Raw genomic sequence first — 22,256 nt, 5'->3', positions numbered from 1 at the left:
AGCCATTTTGGCCGCCATATTGGATTACCATTATATTAGATTTTTGGAGGTAATTTCTAATGCCATATTTGAACTCACAGACCGCGAAAACCCCTATAGGAGCACCATACATACCGCCAAACTACACGCCGTTTGGTGAAAAGGCTTAAAAACTCATATTTTGGTAAATTTATGGATACCCCCTTTTCAGGGGGCATGTACATGGGGATTGGGGGTTAGGGTGATCCAATATGATAATTGTTTTCATATTCCTGATTTGGATACTACTCTACATATTTTAAGCACCGTACCACGTTGCCATCGTGAAATTCGTCAAATAACACACCCCCCTACTTAAAGTGTGTTATTCAAGTAGAAACCCCAAATGTATAACATTGGATTTTATGTTGCTGTTTCTTTGTTTGCAAAGACTTGCTATTAACCAGATGCATTATCAGGATGAACTGTTCTGTAGTATTGTACACATAACTACTAACTAGGCTGTTCTCATCTCTGCACCTTTTTGTATCCTAGAATTTTTTCACTTAAAATGAATGGTTTGTAGAGTAGCCGAATATTTCTAAAACTTTGTCAATCGCTTTCAAAGCATCATATGTTGCATGATGGAAAAGAAATATGTTACCCTGCGAAAAAAACTTGACCAATTGGGATATCGTCAAGCTCTTGGAATTGAATCTTTACCTTTGGTAATAAACTTTTTTATCATTTTGTACTTTAATGAATGACAAATTACCATATCATCCTAGATCATCAGCCTGATACATTTGTGTCACTGCGTTTCATAGGTTTAAGCCACTACATAAATCTAATCCACTATAATTTTTCTATGCTTTGACGTGATGGGAAGCTTAACATTTTCAAGACCCACATCAACTAGTATTGTAGTGCAATGCATTAGTATCACTTGAACAAATTTAAGTTTTCTAATTAGATTGTAACACTTTATTTTAGAAAGTTTTGTTCTATAAACAAAACGTGTATTTGCAAAGCTGTTTATGTACAATTCTATGTAAAGATGTATGCATAAATTTTGCAAGTATAAATCTCTGTATACTATGTTGTGCAATTATTATTTTTTTTGTAGGTTGAGCGTTTGTTCAATGACTTACTCCACACCACAGATAGTTTGAAAAAAGCAAAGCTTTGCCCAAACAAGAGCTCTAGCAGTTCATCTACCGATAGCTTGCAGCTTGTTGAAGATGCTATTGAATCATACAAGATTGACAATGCACGCCTTGTTAAAGAAAACAACCACTTGCATTTGAACTTTGTTAAGACAAAAGAAAATCTAGAAGCTTCAATGAGAAGTACGATAAAACATTATATCATGATACATTATACATAGTCAGTAGTCACCACTGGGATCATTTATCAGCTCATCATCCGAACAGTTCTCATCCTCATTATTGATAGTATTTGAAGTTGGGTGGTTCATTGGTACCGTACCACTTGCTGAGATGCGGCCACACTTCTGCTTACAGAACTTAGTCCAAACTGCAGTAATCTAATTTGTAATAAGTTATTCAGCCGCCATCATTTTACAGTTTTATTTGCAGTTTGTTATTATAAATGAAAACTGTTGTTACTTGAAAAAATGCATAAAACTATTGGAATAGTGTAAAAAACAAAAAAATAACAAACAAAAGAACAAAACGTATAAAAGCTACGACTAAAGAAAACCCGTCATTAACCATCCCTACTGTTGCCACTTGATGTAACTGTTGCCAAAAGGTCTTTATCCAGCCTTCCTCTGAGGATGTTTTTCAAAGCATAAGAAAGGCATTTTAGTCTATCTTTTTTACAAAAGCTATAAAGATAATAATAACCCTTTTACTTTGTATTCATTGTTACAGCATACAACAGTCAAGAAGCAGTGAAAAGTTGTACAGTCATCTAGTCAGTTGCTTTCATTTTAGTACATCGTTAAGTGACTTGCCAAGAAATTGCTGCAGCAGTATCTAACTGACATCCTTAAGTATTGTGCCATTCGGCCACACAATCTTGGTTGCGGTATTGGCTTTGATTCTGACATTTTCTCTTCCAAACTATGCTTTACTATGATCTATCTGGGTTGTCCCCTATGTTATGTAACTCTACAAAGCATGAGATTTTCTATCTTCAATCACTTTTTTATTCAGCATTACAAACCTCCGTTCGAAAGCTTGAACATGAAAATGCCGACTTGCGCTTTCTGAACACCCAATACATTCACAAGATTAAAGCTGTTGAGCGACAGAGTTCAGTTAAAACTGAAACGATTCAAAAACTACAAGAGAAAAATTTGCAAGCCGTCATTCAAACACCAGGTAACTTATGAATTTTATTCAGTAGAAACGATATCTTTTTCTGAGGTAACCCTGTCTCGCTAGCCTGTAATGAACCTCAAAACACTCATCATTGTGTCATCCTTTGACTTAGAGAAAATGTAGACCTCTCAATTCTCAGCGCTGAGACGACTCATTGCACTAGCTAGCAAATAGAAAGTGTCACATTAATTGCTAAGTTACAAGAGAATAGAAAGCAGTTTTTTCAGAATATCAGGTATTTTTAAACATGCCTGACCTGACCGGTGTCCGACGTTTTCTTCGTAAACAGTTCTTCGTAAAGCAATTCTTCGTAATCAATTTTTCGTAAAACAATTCTTCGTAAAGTTAATTCTTTGTAAAACAATTCTTCCCAAAGCATTTATTCGTGCATGCAATGGAGATTTGATGTATACGAAGAAATGCTTTACGAAAAATTCTTTTACGGATTTCATTTCACCAACAACTGTTTACGAACAATTGCTTACGAAGAATTGCTTTACGAAGAATTGTTTTACGAAGAATTGTTTACGAAGAATTCGCCTATAACCGACCTGACCACTCTGTTGAGTTTTTTCGAAAATTATTATCATATAACTTCTGATTAAGGTGGAAGAAAAAGAAGCATCCCTTTTCGTCGTCAGAGGATGCAGATTGACTCAACACTACCTCCATCTGAATCGTTATCCTACATTTCCTCTCAACCAGATGATCCTTACATTGCTGACCTTGTGCAGGTTTGCGAATGACGAATAAAAATAAATTAATTACTAATCGACATTCATTGGAAAAAATTTATGAGATTGTTCATCATCGCCGAGTGTTTTATTTGAAAGTGCGGTGCGTAAGCTGCGCTCTTCCTTTGCAAAACACGCTGCACTATCTCAAAGTGTAAATGATAATATCCGTCAATTCCAATGTTGATTGTTGCCTAATGTACAAGATGCTGTAAATATTCATTTAACTGTGATGTGGACTGAATATTTAACATGTTATATGATTACATCAAAGTCTTGATAATACGCATATTTAACATATACCAGAATTGACCCGCAATACTGTTGGCCAATATATTTTAAATAGTGTTTAATATTTATTTTTTGTCAGGTTGCGGATACAAAAATCAACCAACTTAGCATAGAACTCAAAAAATTGGAAGAAGCGAAGGAAATTAACCACAACAAAATAAAGAATTTCAAGCAACAAGTGAGATCTTAGGACCAAAGTGGTTGGAATGCCTGGTTAATCTGATCAGAAAATTATTTTTTGTTGGAACCAAGCGTTCCAACCATTTTACTTTTTTGACAAGTTTTTGGAGTGCCACTATGGGCGTGCTTTTAAGTGCATGCTACGCAAGTTAGAAAGCAGGATCTCGTTTTTCTCTTCATAGTTCGTAGATTTTATCACGTGATAAGGAAACTATTGATATGATATATGTCATATTTTTCATCAAACGATAGCAGGCTCTTAATTCAGTTAATTCACCCCTTAGGTTTCGTAGAAAATATACATATTAATTAATCATCAACGTGGAAAGATACTGACATCAGAACAGTGAGCTTACCCAATACCCATCCAGTATGACGCTATCAAGCTGAAAACACGTCATCAAGTTTTCAAACAGCTAACAATATCTCTCCTTCATACATTGATTGACATCTGCAGTCGTTGGATCAATATAATACGAACGGATTTTGCTAGCGAGAAAGGTGAAAGCTGAAGAGAACTTCAAAATCGCAGTAGGGTTAACGGATTAATAAGTTTGTACACTACAGTAGTTGAGACAATTTTAGCATACCCGAGTTGGAGTTACCATTGTCGAAGTTAGTATACAGTGCAGTGCAGCATTTAGAATAAGGAGTGAGTAATTTCCTGTTTTTTAACTTATGCCTTTTCATTTTTTCCTGAGAAATGGGTAACATATCACTGATTTACTTCACATCAACGAGACTGTAATTTTATAGTGTTTGTGTCGAATTTCCACATTGAATTTTTTATACAATAAAATTAGATTAGTTGAGTTTTTTAAGAGTTTTGTTAGTGTCTAGTATTCACCAGCACTTTTCAATAATTTTATTGGTAACAACTAGGTGATTTTATTGGTAACAACTTTTCAATAATTTTATTGGTAACAACTTGGTAACTGACTAGGTGACCTTGTAAGATCTGTCGCTTCTCTCTTTCAATTTCATTATATTATGAAGTACCAGTGTATTATTGTGATATTTTTAGAAAAATCAACCCAGTGATTGCTTGATTGACAGCATCACGTCTAAAATCTTCAGCACTGCACAGTGCACACACTGTTAGATTTTTGTGCCGCAACCCATTTTTTCACCTGAAAAACAGGTATTTTGCAAGCTAATGTGGAATTGATCGTTAAATTACTTTTTATGTCCTGTTTCACGCACACGATGCTTTTCAAGAGTTTGATGTTGGTCAAGTTATCGTGAGAACCTTGGTAAAGTGACGATAAAGTGTGTTTAACGTTTAATGACCGCTATTTAACGTTGAGAATCAATTTGTGCGATCATAGCAGTACAATATTTTGTTGATTTTGCGGGTAAGAATTATCACGTGTTGTTATTTCAATCTGCTCTGTGGGTAAAAACAAGAAAACAGCACGATTTTGCGGTTTCAAGTGCGCTTTAAATTTACAATGAAAATTTACTTATCCAATAAAATTGGCTAGTTCTGTGATACAGTATAGGTGGATTTCCGTTTTGTTTTGTTCTCGAAGCTTTGAAACTTATAGCAACAGACCAATATATTTGTTAGATGGTATTTCCCGGCGTCAAATGTGTAAACAGGAAAATTATTAAATCATACAAATTTTACATACTTTTGTTTATTAACGACAAGCTAAGAACCCTCTTAGCTCTTATCGAATCAAATACGTAGCAATATATTGGCTCGCTAAGTCAACTTTTGATAACTGCTACTTAGAGGCACTTTGAATTCTTAGCACACAATAGCTTGCACTGGTTTGAGGACTCATCTGGCCTTGAAAAACTACATTCGAGTGCTTCCTTGGGAATGACCAGCTTGTGAATTAGTCCTTCGACTAATTCACTAAAGTTCAGGCTGAATTCGATTTTGTTGCCAGCAAATGAATTTAATCAAGAGATTTTAGTATCGTTGGTGCAGTTTGCAAGACAGCTTGTCGTCTAACTTTAAAAAAAACAGTTAGATGTGCATTGTGCAGTCATTTATTATCGAAGTATTTGAATTAATGACATTTGCATAGGCTACTACTGCATGTGAATTGTGTTATTTGTTTCAGATTTGTTTTAGTGCCTGTGGTTTGATGGAATTTCAATCAGTGAAAATAGGATTGTTTTTTCATCATTTTGTTTGTTGTTTTTGTCTGTGGAAAGTAAAGGTGGTGCTATCAGATTTTTAGCTTGGATCTATGGGAAATTTCTTCACTAAGAAACTAAAAAGCAATGGCCACTCAAAAAGTCAAAGCAAAATCGAAGGTGAAGTTAAAACGCAAAATCATGCAAAGAAGTCGAAGCGAACTCGGCAACTTTCTAGCAACTTTGACCGAGAACAGCACAACAAGCATGTTAAAGAGAGTGCTACTTCATCATCTAGAACTAAGAAGACTTACTCCAACAGACGGGATAGAGTTTCCACGAATAAACCAAATTCTAATAAAATTCACAGTTTGACAAGTCCGAAAGAAGATGATGAAACCGATGGTGCTTTTAAATGTGCTGAAATTAAGAAGTCAAAAGATGAGCGTAAATCAGAATCTGTGGCCACAAAACGTACGCGTTCCAATCATGTTTCAAAGATAGAGCCTTCTTCAAACAAAAACAACAATTATGTAAACCAGAGCAAACCGGTTATAACCAGTTGCAGTCACATACACACCAGTCCTCTTCGCAACGAGTTTCATAGGCCTGAAAGTCACTATAGTTCAGTTTTTCTTCCTTCCACTATCCATACGCCTTGCACAAGTCGCACTAAGTACAGCTGCAACAGATGTGCTTTCTCAACTAGCCGGTACATGCCTGTAGCGTCCGGTACGCGATGTACCTACAGATCGCCTCGCACTCGCAGACGATTTTCAAGTTCAACTTCCAGACGAACGAGTTCAAGCGTCAAGGATCGGCGCGCCATGATTGTTTACAAGAATGGCAAAAATGAAAAGATGAAAATTCTTCACAGCGATGAATGCAATTCAGCCTTGAGTACTGCTTGTGCAAAAAGAGAAATCAAACAACTTAATAAGAAAAATACAATTGTGAAGAAGGAAATGAAGGGAAAGCCTGATGATGCCCAATGCAGTCAACCACCTCCCGCCAAAACGATTCCTACTGTTTCTCCACCCAAGACGACAATGATGCATAAATTTTGGAATTCTCCTTTAGGGAGAAAATTACCGATTGGCGGACCCATGAAATGGTTTCGACCACTCTCTGCATCCGAAGATTTAAAACAGCGACAGTCGAAGCATTGCCACAGGCGCCGGAAAAAGAAACAGATGAACGTATGGAAAGGGTTAAAACGCCGTTTTATTTGGAAAACGAAAAGCAGAAAACGACCAGTCAATAAAATTTCAGACCCCGCGCCAGAAAACGATGTTTCCAAACCTTTTCTCTCTGATTCAGATGATCCAGCAGCATCTAGACATGCCCCATCCAGACAATATGTTTGGAAGTCTCCTTCTCCAGCTATAGGCATCGTTGCTGAAGATGAATTAGACGTCATTGAACTTACATGTCCACGCCGTACATCTGACATTTTTCTTCCATCGGATATTAAAGATACAGCTTCACCCCAAGAGATACCTTTTCCAACACCATCTTGTCATTCACAGTCACCTTTCTTAGCGAGTCGTTTCACCTGGAAGAGCTCCAATTCTCGGTGTTCCAAACAGGCTTGGAATCATAACAGCAATAGTTTAAGTCAAGCTTCTAACGGTAAAGCTTCATGCAATAAACCACGTTCATATCTATGGGTGAACGACCCAAAACGTTGTAGGAATGCAAATGAAGTTGGTGTGAAGAGGTCCGGACTGGAAAGTCGGCCAACACGGGTTAGAGTCCCACCTCTAAACAGAGTTCATCAAAGATAGCAATAACTATTTTTAGTTTGCTCCATGACTACGAATTATTATTTGAGTAAAAAGTATTTGTATGTTTCAGCTTTTTAATTATATTTTTTCATGTTAGAATTTTTTATTTTCAATATTTTTGTAACTTTTTCGGGTTTCGTGATTTTATATTAATTTTAATTTAGCGTTTATCAGAATTTGAACTTCGGATTGTAAAAACCTTCTAAACAATGAAATGTCCCTTTCAGTTTTTACTTCCACTATTGGGACTATTTCTGCAGACAATTAAAAAACAATTATTCGACTTGCAAATTTCGTAAATTAATGAACTTGTAATTCGGGCTTTGCCAAAACAACGAGTTTTTCGAGTTTGCATCTTGGTTTGGATCGTCTTACTGCTGGACTTAAATATTTGCAAAGATCTCGTCAATCAAGAAGTACATCTACTATATATTACTCGTTAAGCGCTTGAAAATGAATTACAGTACTTATCGAGAAATTGTTTCCAGCAACTTCCGCAGACGTTAAATCAATGCAAAAAGTACGGGTTTTCCTACCTGGATGCACGAAAGTTCGTATGCCTTTTGTGGACACAATAGGTTTAATATTTCAATTGCAAAGCACTGTTCTTAACTTTTTTTAAACAGTTTTGTTCGATATTGTGAAACCAGTGGTCAGCGGTTTGGATTTCTCTTGTTTTGTGCAATTGGTTGTTGTAATTTTGCAAATTTTTAATCTCTTCCACTGTAGTTTTTCTGCCGAAAGCTTTGCACATATACATAAATGATTTGCATATTTTCGTGTGTTACCGCGGTCCGCATTGCTATCTCTAAAGATATTGTGTACCGCACTGTATCTATCGCGAAAGCATAGTGTTCCACAAATTAGATTACAAAACACATCGGATCCTATTCGACGAAGTCTGGAGGAATGGATAGATAGCTTTAACCCTAGAATTTTTGAGACACAAACTCACCGATTGCCTTTATCATGATTTCATGTCCAAACTCAGTAGATCGGTGAAAGCTATCTTTATGTGGTGGTTCATCACAGTATGAAATTTTACTTTTTTTCAAGGCAATTTGTTTGTTTGTAAAGCACGATCTCATTGTAAAACTAATAATATGTTCGAATATTTGCAGTGTTCTTTCTTTAATGATGATGGAAATAATGTGTGTCAGCATGCATGTTTCACTCTACATCCCACTAATATTCTGAAAAAGGTGCTTTCTATTTCAATTTCAATGTTTGGCATTTTGTAGTGTGCTTAATGCTTATCTGGATATACTCTTGGTGTGTCTTTTGCGGGGCTACTGGTGCAAGACTAACACTAAATTGAGCGTAATAGAATTGTCTGCAGTGCATTGTCTCCATGGAAATGTCTTTGGCATAAAAATCATTTGCAAAGCAGTTTATTTTGATTCACAATCATCAGTTTTAAATTACCACTTTCGACGCTGAATTCCTTTAAGTGAACTTGTCATAATAGTAGAACACAAGTCTCGATCTTTGAATGAAAAACTAAACCTCCAAAGCCAATCGAGTTTATCTTTAGAGTTGCAATCTCATTTGTGTAGCTATCACTAATTTGTATTTGAAAAGTTTTTGTGATCTTTGAAGGGTTTCCAGAATTCGTTTGATGAATTGTATAACCAATATTGCGTATATCATTCTGTATGAGCAGTTTTCGCCTTTTGTGACTTTCAATGCAGTGTTTTTGTTGTTGCGTATATTTTTATACGTACATTGCTTCAAAATATACTTGATCTGAGTTTATTTACTGTAAATACTTTGCTGTAGTTTGTGACGTTCACTGAGTTAATTGTAGAAGTAAGGTTCGAAGATTTGCTCTACCTCTTTGTGATGAAGCTGAGTTAAAAGCTCAGCTCCACTACCACAAAACGGTAGCTTGCTTGTTGTCAGACGCTGGCGTCCTTGTTAGTACGTTACTGTCAACCTTTCCTTCTAGTTTTCAGAAACACTGTAGTTCTAAAAGCAGTCGCGTTTGAATTAAAAGTGCTTTACGCAAAACAACTACTCGGAATTACAAAGACCAAACACCTCTGCCGCACGAATTTTGTTGATACTTCCAATAGTCGTTTTGTTCTCATATAAATGCACTGTCTTAGTGTAACAGACGATAAACTTAGCAGTCAATGAATGAGAGTTACCTTTGCGTTGTTTCGATGTCTTTCAAACGAAAATATACGATTCTACAGCGCTTTCGCTCTCTGGATTATATTTGTTGTAGCCTACTGTATTTTGACAAATGAAGCATTGTGGTCACTCAATGTGAGATAGAATACTTGCGCGAACAAGGCAAGTTTGGGCAAACGGATTAGGTTAGTTTCCATTGCTACTGTGGACGTGATTAAGATTAGTAACTCATTAGACGAGACAGGAGATCTCTATTTTGCTAGGACTGCCAGAAGTGGTGTGAGCACAATTTTTAGTCTTTTTTTTTACATCCAACTTAGGTTCAAAAAAGGAAATTGTGTTACTAGTGTTGGCATGAATGTTATAACAGGGATGATCAAAAGTATAAAATATTTCTCTATATCATTGTTTGTAAATCTTTCTATTGCTATCGTTACGGCAACACTGCACCGAAGGTCAGAAAACCGTTTTTACTGCTTCTCAGCTCTTCTGCACCGATGCAGAAGCTGGGTAATAACGTGAAACGGTGCCAACTATGGTTTTGAGTACCGCATATCGCCTAGATTAATAATAGTAAGTATTGTATCCGATAATTATTGATTAGCATGGCTGGCAAAAGATGGATCAAAAGCTTTTCCTGGGTGGGTTTGTTAAGTACTGAGCAAATAGTCAACGATAGACTGTTTGATAATACGATGTAGGATTGATATTCCACAATCCGCATATATACTTTTTAACATCAAGACAATCTTATTTGTTTCATGTAGGTGGAAGACAGAGATCGTGAGATTGGTCGCCTCAACAGATCATTAGAAGGTGGAAGGCCTCACGATGTTGTGTCGTTAGAAGCAAAGTACAGGAACAATGAAAAACTGGTCTCACACCTCAATTTACAAGTACTGTAATTCTTCCCTGAATAAATTCTTCTTATCCTATCGCTGCTACAATTCTCAAAATCTTAAATTTAAATGAGGGATGTTTTTTTTCACAGGTTTGAGATGCGTATGTTAGTTTAGTTTATGATAGATTTTATTCACATTCCCATTGCAGGTTGAGTACTTACAGCAAAGCAACCAGGAGTTAGAAGATAGAATAAAAGAAGTAGAAGACGGACGTGAAACCGCTTTAGCGGATAAACAGAAGTTGGAGAGAGAAGTCGATCGCTTGCATTTAGAAATCCGAGACATCGACGTACTTGCACAAGAACTAGAGCAAGAAAGACAAGTATGTGTTCCGTTTTGTCTCTCTTTGTTTTCTATTAAACTGATGTAATTAATTTTTTATCGCTTAAAACTCAACTTATTGAGTGTGTGCTACAACGTCCTCGTGCAGAAGCGGTGGTGTTGCAGGTGGTATCTTTTGATATGTTTAGTAAACGTGCCTTTCAGGATGAAAATGTTGCTGCTGATCGTGAAATTGAAGAGACGCAGCTGAAACTTCGAGACTCACAAAGACACGGAGAATGTGCGGAAACGCGATTTCAGGACGCTCAAGCAGTAAGTGTTTGATTGTGAGAATCTTCGCACTGAGAAAATCTCTTGGAATCTTAATTCTGGCAGTTTCGTGTACTTGCAGTGACTTTGAACAAACTGAAGCATGCCGGGTCGTCCATACAAAGTTTTTACGCTTATTGGAAAAGTTGTTGCCTGTAAATATTCTATTTATCAGTTGCGCTGAATAGGGAACTGTTATTGAAGTACGTACCCTGCTTGACCTTGTAGCTTCTTCGTTCACCAAGGCTGGCGCTGAACCAAGTGAGTTATCGGTGGGGAGAGGGGTTGTGTTTTACCAATATGCCAATCAGCAACGTCAGTTCAATCTCTCTTGATTCAGAATTAACGTAATACAATTATAATAAAACAACAACAATTACTGTAAATGGCACGCATTGATTCTCAATGTGTTTTGATAAAATTTAATTCCACGGTTGTATGTGGCTTTTAAATAGGGTGACGCTCAGTTTTGAATTGAGGTAAAGGGTTAAACCCCGGTTTTCATAAATCATTTTCATAAAGACTCCAAAGTGTAATTTTCCACATGCAATCAACAAGTTATATCGACTGTCGTTAAAAGCACAATCGTCTGGTATAACCAGCATAAATTAGATGCAAGAAATAACACACAGTTTGACTAAAGAGTTACAGCACTACATCGAAAGATACTTGCATGCATGATATAATTATTGCTGCAGTAACTGATTGTTACTGGTGGCACAGTATAGTCAACAGTTTCATGAACAATTAGAATATAATTTCGGAGAATGAAAGGTCGATTTCCTTTTCTACGGCGGTGAAATACCTCAAGCCTTCGTTGAACTTTCTTAAGCCTAACGTTTCATTGATCAAACGATTGTATCTTTCTCGAATGATGTAGGCTGGCCATTTTGGTTGGCGAGCGCGGGTGAAAAGTCCTTTACGATTTCCCAGCATTCTGCTTGCAACTTGTGCCGTGGCAAAGTCAGCAAAATTCCAAACCATCTCACCGATCAAATACGGATTAGGTTGCGACCTCAGAGAGTCAAACACAGCGAAGTGTTCCTTCATCTGTTCAACTAAATACCCTTCGGAATACATTTCCGATGGGTTGGCGTGGAAACCACTGATAGCTCCCGCCCCCCATTCCATGTGAATGATGGGTTTAGATCGCGTCTGAATATAAAAAAAGAAACAACTTGAAGAGGCCAGTTATGTCTGATTAATATAACGTGGTAATAAATATAGTCACACAATATCTAGGGGCAGCAACTTTATGTCAAATTATCTCACCTTGTACCAGTTTTCTAAATAGTTGGCCACCCTTCCTTGGATGACTTCAGTATGGCCGGGGTCGTTATACCAGCCTTCGTATTTATTAATGCACACAACGTCAACGAACGGTGTAGCTACGTCCTTGTCGTACCCTGCGTTGCAGTCGAAGGTAGCCGGCCGATGGGGGTCTAGAGCTCTCACGTGGTCTAATACTGTCTGCGCATAATACTTTGATAAGTGATAATAAGGTACCGGACACAATGAAAAACAGCAACCGGCGCGAAGGCTGTGGGTTGGTCCTAGAATACTATAGGGAAACAGTGGCTGCTGGAACAAACAATCCACCCAATCACTGTATTGAATACCAGAAGCAAGAAACTGGGCTATCTGTTATGTCATGGAAAGTTGTAAAATAACAACTATTTTGATTTTTACAAAGTGTAAAACTCGAAACTGTATCTTCAATTTCTTTATGTAGCCTACATTAACCAATAACAAAGCTTGTATGAGTGATAAATACTGTATTGTCAGGATTGAAATAAAGTGTTTCAATTAGAAAGAATAGAAATACTTCTTATACAACTTTTTATTGGATATAATTTACGGTTGCCCGAAACAGCCCCAACAAGGCAACGGTCCGGGTCGATTCCCTTATTTTTGTTACACAAAAGGAGGTGTGTGTGTTACTCAATTCATCCTTACCTTGAAGTAATTTGCGGCGACGGGAAGTTCTGAGGCCGGTTCGTTAGCTACCGACCACATGACTACGGATGGATGGTTCCGATCACGTGACACAAGCTCTTCCATGACTTTTAAGTGATGCTGCAGAGTCTCGTTGACAAAATTGTCTTTGCTTCTCATTCCTACAGCCGGACACTCGTCGATGACGACAATGCCTCTTTCATCACACATTTGCATGATTTCTTCTGAGTAGGGGTAATGACTGGTTCTGAAAGAGTTCCCTCCCAACCAATCAAGCAAGTTAAAGTCTTTGATCACCATCGGCCAATCGAAGCCTTTTCCTCTTACGTCCCAATCTTCATGCTTTCCAACTCCGTGAAAGTAAAACGGCTTTCGGTTGATTAAGAAAGATGTGCCTTCAACTTGCACCGTCCGAATCCCAACTGGTAACCTGTAAACATCTGTTGGAGGAAGAGGAGCATTTTTGACAGCTGGAGCTGCGAGATGAACCTCCAAGGTGTATAGATAGCCTACTGTCTCGTTCATTCCCACTGGCCACCATAAGGGTTGATTGGTTAAATTAAATTGTCCTGATGAACCACTGCTCGTTTTAAGAACATTTCCTTCATTGTTCTTTAATATAACAGTGACGTTGTACGCAGCCTTTTCTTTGCTACTTGTCAATACTAGCCTGGGATCACCCACTGCAATTTCATACTTCAATGCAGAGTTGATCAAGTTGTTGTCCACCTCGCTAGAAGTGGTTATGTCTCCGATGTAGATTTCTGGAGTCGTGTACACAGTAACTGGTCTATGAATTCCAGCATAGTTGAAGAAATCGAAATGATATTCCTGAAAGGGAGAAGGTTACATCAAAAATCACCAATTACCATGCCATTGTGTTATTTCATATAAAAATGATGCGATCTTGTCATAAAGACTTTGTGTTTGCTCTGAATATGAGTGCTAAGTAAATAATAAAATAAAAACCACCAAGGAAAGCTAACCCTAACTCTACAGTCATTTTATCGGATTACTTTCACTTTCACCCCCATAGCCAAGACATGATTTTTTCGAAAACTTGTAATTAAGCTTTGCTGTGCTATTAAATGAATTTAAACTTTTATAAATTGAGTGACAAGAAACGATTACCCAGTGCAACACACACTGATAAATGTCTTTGAATTTAAAGTTTACTGCAGGCTACACTTACTTGAGTGAAATATCCCTCCGGATAGCCGGCTTCTGTAGAATATCTTTCGTACGTTCCTGGTGGTAAGGTATTTGGTGTCAAGGTGTTGTTAACCGCCACGGTTAACCGGTTAGTGGCACCAAAGTTCAAGTTTTCACTGATGACACTCTCGAATGGCAAATGGCCACCAGAATGTTGCATGACCTGAAGAATACGATTTTCAACAAATCGTGGCGAAAATGATACTAAGCGGTATACGACAGGGTGGAGCGTGTCATGTAATAGTCAGGTTAGTGTCGTCAAGAGCATAGTTCACATTGGGCACATCCAGACTCGCGTGTTGCTTACCTGTGCACCATTGACATAAGCGATAGTGTTGTAATGTGCGCTGCCGATACGAAGCCATACCCGAACACCACTGTTCCAAGACTTGGGAGCAAAGAACGTGGTTTCATACCTAAATACGATATTGAATGGTTATGTCTTTAGCAAGACATAATTGGCCGTGGACGATGGAGCAATATCGCCTCGCAAGCTAATTGTTCAATTTAAATATTTCTAATTGCTTGTTGTTTTTTTTTATGTAAAAAAGCAGTTAAATACTTATATGGGATCCACTTGCCATAGTTGCATTTTTTCTCTGGCACAAATGTCCAATTATGCCCCTGATCTTCAGCAACATTCAATAGTTGAGCCAATACTATCATATCTGGTGATTTTGAATAGTGCAATGTCCGACTGTCCGTTGCTTAGTCATTTAACATGCAATACTTACAGGATACATCAAATCAACAAATACATTAAGTTATTTGTATAAGTTCTATAAAATTTTTAAGTTATTTAAGAATGAATGAATCAGAAGCATGAAACATTCCATAATCCATGTGTGTTATCAAGAGAACAAAAACTATGGTATATGAGACAGTCGTGTTTACATTTCCTCTATGGATCAGAACACTGGGTGCTGTATCGCCAGCATGTACGACTACTGGAACATTTTCAGCAGCGTTGCCTCAGATTTATTCTGAACATTCACTTGAGCAAACATGTCCCAGACAATGAAATTCTTCAGCAGGCATCTATTTTTAGCATTAAATCATCTCTGTTAAAAAGACAACTGTTATAGTCGTCATCTACGTTGAATATATGTAACTCGTGACCAACGTCACTACTTAGTCACAGTTCAGCGTTTTCTGGTACAGACGTTGGAATTGATTACTACCGCACTGCGCGTGTAATCAATTGAGCGTTCTGTACCACGTTCCTTAGTTGATTGTTTTGCGTTTCTTTCTTACTATATATTGCGTTGCTTTTATACACTGAATCAGTAAGTAACAAGAGGTAAATGGTTTTCTCACTTGGTTGGCTATCGCTACAATTATTATTGTTTATTTTATATTAAACGTCTGGAAATACAACAGACATTTAACTGGCGTCGTCGGCAGGATTCTTTACAGAATTTCTACAGGATTTTAGAAACATGGAGAAACTGATCGAAGTCCTGCAACAACAAATTGCCAACCAAGAACGCCAGACGAAGGAGCAAATTGCCAGGCAAGAAGAACGTCACCAAGAACAAGTACAACGTCACCAAGAACAAGTACAACGTCACCAAGAACAAGAACAACGTCATCAAGATCAAATTGCCAACCAAGAAAAGCGCCACCTTGAACAACTACGAGAAATACGAGCCCAAACTTCAAGACCACAACCAACAACAATACAACAACAGGTATCTTTACCTAAGTTCGTAACGTTCGATGCCACCACTGAACTGTGGGCAGACTATTGGAAGAGGTTTAACACCTTTGTAGCAGCACATTCAGTCGCACAAGACAAAATGCCGCAGGTTTTTCTCACCAATCAATCACCTACAATCTACAAAATGTTAACAAATTTGGCTGCGCAGGAAACAAACCCAAAAGAAGTCAACGATCTCACCATGACGGAAATTACAAATTACATGGCTCAACAATTCGACCCAAAACGCTTCATCGTGAGGGAGCGATTCCGTTTCTGGAGCGAAATGAAGCGCAAGCCCGGTGAAACAGCTCAAGAACTAGCCATCCGCATACGCCAGGCAGCTGCCACCTGTGACTTCTCGTCCATTTCAAATCCATTGGACGAAGCTTTACGTACTCGTTTTATTTGTTCAATAGGTAACGAGGCGGTGCTTAAGGCGTTATTCAAAATCAGAGCTGATGAACTTACTTTCAAACGTGCGGTGGAGGTTGCATCAGAAACCGAAGAGGCAGCCAAGGTGGCCAAAGAAACTGTTTACGGCACTCCACCAGCACCAGTTGCGAAAGTAAGGACCATCAGCAAACCTCCAAAAACTAGGCAACTTACAGGTACTTTCTTTTCTTCTAAAAATAAAGAATGCTATCGCTGTGGTAATTCCAACCACAACGCCAATGACTGTAGGTTTAAGAAAGCCACTTGCCATTTCTGCAATATTACGGGACACTTACAGAGTGTTTGTCGAAAGAAAGCTAGACAGTTCAAACCTTCTAAGGTAAATTGTATTAAGGAAATTAACATGCTTTCTAGTTCTTGCAGAAAACCTCGAAATTCAAAGTTGGAAGTACCGATCTCCATTAATTCGGTAACCACACACTTAGAACTGGACACTGCTACAAATGGAAATTTCCTTTCCAGCGACGTCTGGACTCGGGTAGGCGCACCTCAATTGCAAGCACCAGTGTCGCAGTTCCAATCTGCTACCAAGCATCTAGTACCAATCACGGGTTCTTTCACGGCCCAGGTAACTTGTCCTTCCACGGGAAGGTCAGATAATATTCCTTTTGTAGTCACGACAGTCAAAGGACTGAACTTGCTAGGTCGTGATGCAATCTCGTCTTTAGGAATTTCTATCGATAAATTCCTTCTGTCTAACTATTCTACTTTACAGAGTATCCAGTCATACGACAAGCCTGATAAGAGTCTGGAGAAAGCATGCTCCCTCTTATGTGACGAGTTCAAAGATGTTTTTAAGCCTGAACTCGGGTGCTTACGAAATTATGAACTAGACATAGATTTTAAGTCTGATGCTAAACCTGTTTTTCTCAAACCTAGGCCTGTACCTTTCGCGCTAAAGGAGGACTTAGCGCAAGCCTATGATTCGGGAATTGCACGTGGTGTATGGACACCAGTTCAGTTTTGCGATTGGGGCACACCGGTTGTTCCAGTCCGTAAGCCTTCAAACTCTTCAGAAGCGAAGGCCAAGTTACGCATATGTGGCGATTATTCAGTCACGGTGAACCCTTCCCTGGAGACCCATCGTCACCCGTTACCCTTACCAGAAGACTTAATGCAAAAGTTGGGTGGTGGGTATGGTTTCAGCAAGATAGACTTGGCTGATGCCTACAATCAGATTCGACTTGGTCCTGACAGTCGAAAACGACTCGCATTAAGCACTCACCGTGGCGTACTTTTACAAAATGTTTTACCTTTTGGCATATCTTCTGCTCCAGGTTATTTTCAGAAGATCATGGACGACCTTACAGCCGACCTTCCAGGGGTCGCAGTCTACCTAGACGACATTCTTGTCAGTGGCACTACTGCTGAGGAGCATCTCCAGAATCTTAGACGGCTCCTCGATCGACTTCACTCAAAAGGCCTGAGGTGTAGGAAAGACAAGTGTAAGTTTGCACAACCTCAGGTAGAGTATCTCGGACACATTTTGTCCAGGCAGGGCATCTCCAAAGGTCCTAAGGTAAACGCCATACTGGAGATGTCTGCCCCCACTGACGTATCTTCTCTTCGTTCGTTTTTAGGTTCCTTACAATTTTATTCGAAGTTTCTACCGTTGAACGCTTCTACTGTAGCAGAACCACTATACCATCTCACGAAAAAGGACATTCCTTGGAGATGGGGAAAACAAGAGGAAAACTCTTTTGCTCAGCTGAAGCATCATCTATCTACTGATGAGGTTCTTACACATTTCAATGCGTCACTTCCGGTAGGTATCGCATGTGATGCTTCTAGTGTGGGCATCGGTGCTACTTTGTTTCACCGTTACCCAGATGGCACAGAACGGCCTATAGCAAACGTTTCAAAGATATTAACAGCTTCGCAGAGAAACTATAGTCAAATTCAGAAAGAGGCTTTGTCGATAATTTTTGCGCTAAAGAAATTCTATCAATATCTTTTTGGTAGATCATTCATTTTGGTCACAGATCATAAACCATTGCTTAGTCTTTTTGGCCCGACTAAATCGACACCTTCTTTGGCAGCAAATCGTTTGGCTCGTTGGGCACTCTTTTTGTCGCAATTTACATACACTATTGAGTACAGGAAGACGAAGGATCATCAAAACGCTGATGCTTTGAGTCGCTTACCAGCAGGAGGGGATAAAGTCTTCGATGAAGAGGAAAGTGCGGATGACATTGATATCGTCTGCGCTATCGATGCTTTGGATTTACAGGTCCAGACCCCAAATGCTGCCTCACTGCGTAAAGAATCTTCTAAAGATCCTACCATTTCCACGGTAATGCGTTTCATTCATGAAGGATGGCCGGCCAAGTCTTCTCCACAAGACCCGGTCGAACCGTTTCGTAAGTACGCAGACTCTCTTTCTACTTGTTACGGATGTCTACTTTACGGTTCCAGAGTGGTCATCCCGTCCAAACTTCGTCCTTCCGTCCTTCAATTGCTTCATGAAGGACATTTCGGCATTGAGAGAATGAAGCAGTTGGCAAGAACGTCCGTCTACTGGCCAAACATTGACCGAGACATAGCGGAACTTTGTCACAAGTGCAGTACCTGTGGCGAATATCAACCGCAATCTAAAACCCAGGTCCAATCATGGACGGTTCCAGAAGCACCGTGGAGTCGCTTACACATAGATCATGCGGTAGAATTCATGGGTTACCATTGGTTACTCAGCATTGATGCTTTTTCTAAATACCCATGTATTCATGCTACTACTTCTTTATCTTCAACAGCTACTATCAACCTGCTAGAAGAAGATTTTGCTCATTTCGGCTATCCCCATACTATAGTTACCGATAATGCTACTACTTTTAAATCCACAGAATTTCAAACTTTCTGTAAGGAGAGGGGTATGGTACACATCACGGGTGCACCTTACCATCCGGAAACCAATGGAGCGGCGGAGCGCCTCGTACGTACGTTCAAGCAAGCACTTCGCAAATCTTCCCTACCCCCGAAGCAGGCCGTCTTGGAATTCCTACAGCAATATCGACGCACGCCCACTCCGAGTGGCTACTCTCCAAGCCAATTACTCAACAATCGTCAGATTCGAACCAAGATCGACACGCTTCTCCCCACACCGTCTCAAGTGGTACCCCGACAAAACCCTCACAACACCGACGCCTCCGAAGGTACCAAACGACATTTCAAACCGGGAGATCCCTGTTACGCGCTATCATTCACTCCACGACGGAGCCAGGATCCTCGTTGGGTTCCAGCCGAGGTGATCAAGCGACAGGGTAGCCGAATCTTCCTGGTACGTCTGCTGCCACATGGTCCGACGTGGAGGCGCCATATGGACCAACTGCAACCTCGCTATGCATCATCGGAGGACCAGGAGCCGGGAGATACTCCTGCACCAACAATCGACTCTTCCGCTGTCTCCACCTCAGCCCGAACGAATTCGGACGACACACCGACTGTACCGGAATTCGGGCCACACAACCCACGAAGGTCGAGCCGTCGCCGCAGACCTCCGGCTCGTTTCGGACTTTGAGTTTTATTGTTAATTCGGTGTCTTGTTCATTTTTTATGTTTGTGTATAAAAATTATCGGGGAGGTGTTATAGTCGTCATCTACGTTGAATATATGTAACTCGTGACCAACGTCACTACTTAATCACAGTTCAGCGTTTTCTGGTACAGACGTTGGAATTGATTACTACCGCACTGCGCGTGTAATCAATTGAGCGTTCTGTACCACGTTCCTTAGTTGATTGTTTTGCGTTTCTTTCTTACTATATATTGCGTTGCTTTTATACACTGAATCAGTAAGTAACAAGAGGTAAATGGTTTTCTCACTTGGTTGGCTATCGCTACAATTATTATTGTTTATTTTATATTAAACGTCTGGAAATACAACAGACATTTAACTGTTGTTGCGTTCAGTGGGCCATGTTTATAGGATGGACAACCATAGACTCCCCAAGATCACCTTATTCGGAGAGCTTTCCACAGGTTTCTGCAATGTTGGGTTAGGGAAGTGCTTCAAGGAAGTGCTTCAAAGACACTCGACATGGATAAACCTTGCTTATGCTGATGATAGAAATTCGTGGAGGCTCACTGTGCGTGAGGCCGTCTCCAAGTGTGAGGAAACGCGTATCACCAATCAAGAGGAAAAGCGTCCCAATAGACAAATCCGTCAGCACTCTCCACCATCACTGGTGGCAGGCTTTACATGTTATCGTTGCGGCCGCGCCTGCCAATCACGCATTGCACTTTTTAGCCTCAGTACAGTAGTTTAAAAATCAATCATTTACAAGCCCTCCTATCTTCGTTCCGAAGTACTGCCATATATATACTTAAAACTGTGATAGCACCATTGACATCATGTTTTCAGGACTTATTTACGTCTGTTTACATATTGTAATATTAACTCTTCTGGAACCGTACAAAAAACAAACCCAACCCAGGAAAACTGTTTTGAAGTGGTGACTGGCTTTGATGATTTTGGACTTCATTGCTAGATCGTTTGTTTGGTATATGAGACTATTTAATTTTACATATCTGAAATTTAATAAATGTAAGTCTGGTGCACTGACATTCAGTAGGTACGTACATTGTCAATATCATCAGTGTTTGTGCATTGTGCATTTATGAAAGAAATACAAAATTAAATAGTCTCATGTATCAAACAATGCAGCCCAAAGTCATTAAAAAAAAAGGTAAATTTGTGGCTGCACTGGCTGGTTTACCAGCATTATTGATAATGCTATCAACACAAATGTTAAACATAACAGTTTAAAGCAGCAATATTTTGGTTCCATAATATGCTTAGGCTACAAAGATGGCTGTCATTTGAACTTTTTACATTTTTAGTGGACTGTATTTGAAACACGTTTCGGTGTAAAATCAGTGACATAGAACATGTTGCAAAAGTAGAAAAATAAAAACGGAAAGTTACAGTACAAAATAGGAGAAAAAGCGAACAAAACTACACAACAGGAGCGACAAAATCTGTAGCCTGAATGAGTTGCAATTAAAAAGTGAAGTTGTTATTCAAACTCTAGTAAGTTTTTCAACAAAGCATTGCAACCACTTTACAGATGATTTAGGTTGAGAATTAAACATTCAAAACTTGTGTAATAGCATTTCATGGCCATAAACTCAATTGAGCCTTTTTAGGTACCGTACCAGTTTTAAACACGAGATAGATGAAACAAGCTGTTCAATTGTTTTATACATATTAGAAAAAAAATAAGCTCTTCTATCATGCTGGACAGCATAAGATATCGTTTTTGATATATTGGTAGCTTGTTGTGATTTAGAAACTCCATTGTTTTTTTCCACTTCTATTTGATATTAGGATATGTTTTTAACACGTTGCAAAAAACGTAACAAAATTGACACGATTTGTTTATGAATTTAAACTCACCAAGCCCATCCTACAAAATCGCGAATTGCTTTGCTTTGTGTGACGTCATTGTAGCTGGCGGGCACCGGCATGTCAATCACATGACCAGATGCGTGCAACGGCTTTTCCCACCATTTTTGCTGAAAGCTTTGACTCCTGTCAGAAGAATCATCTACTCGAAATTTCCAACGTCCACTTAGGTCTTTTATTTCACGTGATTCCGATTCTCGAGGGAAGAGAATGGCACTGCTGCACTGTATGTGCACTAAAATCAATTGCCAAAGAAAGACTGTATTCATTTCGCAAAACTTTTCGCTTGGCCTATCGCTTATATTTACCGCCCACCTTCAAGTTAGACAAGTTGGCAGGCCACTGACTGACAAAAACCTGTGTGCGCAGCCTATCGTAAAGTAGCAGACTGCTGCCAAAGCAAGAAATACTGAGTGCTGAGCAACAAGCGACTCGTGAAAGTTGCTTCTGTTTGTTTTGCTGTACATTGAAGCGTGTCGATTCGAGAGATGACGAAAGAAAAAAAGGCATGGTTT

The 22,256-nt window shown here is 39.1% G+C and overlaps 3 protein-coding genes across 4 annotated transcripts in view; 2 read left to right on the top strand and 1 right to left on the bottom strand.

Annotated features, from left to right (window-relative positions):
* The first annotated feature begins 548 nt into the window (after positions 1-548).
* LOC145780038 (centrosomal protein of 135 kDa-like) overlaps positions 549-22,256 on the top strand; it is a 33,636-nt gene continuing 11,928 nt past the window's right edge. Inside the window, exons 1-8 of the mRNA XM_082591743.1 lie at positions 549-686; positions 1,085-1,307; positions 2,139-2,306; positions 2,913-3,040; positions 3,411-3,509; positions 10,293-10,421; positions 10,576-10,749; positions 10,914-11,021. Coding sequence (XP_082447869.1) covers positions 600-686; positions 1,085-1,307; positions 2,139-2,306; positions 2,913-3,040; positions 3,411-3,509; positions 10,293-10,421; positions 10,576-10,749; positions 10,914-11,021 — 1,116 coding nt within the window. The 5' untranslated portion in view covers positions 549-599. The remainder of the gene's footprint in view (positions 687-1,084; positions 1,308-2,138; positions 2,307-2,912; positions 3,041-3,410; positions 3,510-10,292; positions 10,422-10,575; positions 10,750-10,913; positions 11,022-22,256) is intronic.
* Positions 11,299-22,076, bottom strand: LOC145780040 (beta-glucuronidase-like). 2 transcript variants are annotated; one of them, XM_082591745.1, is made up of 7 exons: positions 21,733-22,076; positions 14,494-14,602; positions 14,167-14,349; positions 13,672-13,805; positions 12,975-13,404; positions 12,291-12,488; positions 11,299-12,173 (listed from the first exon to the last, which is right to left on the bottom strand). In XM_082591745.1, exons 1-7 carry the CDS (start codon positions 22,008-22,010, stop codon positions 11,766-11,768), a joined length of 1,740 nt encoding a protein of 579 aa, XP_082447871.1. In that variant the 5' UTR covers positions 22,011-22,076; the 3' UTR covers positions 11,299-11,765. The 2 variants fall into 2 exon arrangements, with proteins under 2 accessions (XP_082447871.1, XP_082447870.1); XM_082591744.1 differs by having other exon boundaries at positions 12,975-13,805.
* LOC145779623 (uncharacterized) lies at positions 15,396-19,951 on the top strand. The gene is made up of 4 exons (XM_082591260.1): positions 15,396-15,877; positions 16,055-17,151; positions 17,836-18,701; positions 19,182-19,951. Exons 1-4 carry the CDS (start codon positions 15,626-15,628, stop codon positions 19,853-19,855), a joined length of 2,889 nt encoding a protein of 962 aa, XP_082447386.1. The 5' UTR covers positions 15,396-15,625; the 3' UTR covers positions 19,856-19,951.

Source organism: Aplidium turbinatum, chromosome 11 (genome assembly GCF_918807975.1).
Source record: "Aplidium turbinatum chromosome 11, kaAplTurb1.1, whole genome shotgun sequence".
In the NCBI taxonomy this organism is placed as follows: domain Eukaryota; kingdom Metazoa; phylum Chordata; class Ascidiacea; order Aplousobranchia; family Polyclinidae; genus Aplidium; species Aplidium turbinatum.
This window is presented reverse-complemented; position numbering and strand designations above follow the sequence as displayed.

Bases quoted from the DNA above. Each gene is read 5' to 3' on its own strand.
- LOC145780040 (XM_082591744.1), bottom strand. From the start codon at position 22,010: ATGAATACAGTCTTTCTTTGGCAATTGATTTTAGTGCACATACAGTGC. The intron at 12,489-12,974 runs GTAAGGATGAAT...TATTATGCGCAG, and splicing joins TCGCCGCAAATTACTTCAAG to ACAGTATTAGACCACGTGAG. The intron at 12,174-12,290 runs GTGAGATAATTT...TTTTATATTCAG, and splicing joins ATTTAGAAAACTGGTACAAG to ACGCGATCTAAACCCATCAT.
- LOC145779623 (XM_082591260.1), top strand. From the start codon at position 15,626: ATGGAGAAACTGATCGAAGTCCTGCAACAACAAATTGCCAACCAAGAA. The intron at 15,878-16,054 runs GTATCTTTACCT...TTGGCTGCGCAG, and splicing joins CAACAACAATACAACAACAG to GAAACAAACCCAAAAGAAGT. The intron at 18,702-19,181 runs GTAAGTACGCAG...TTAAATCCACAG, and splicing joins AGACCCGGTCGAACCGTTTC to AATTTCAAACTTTCTGTAAG.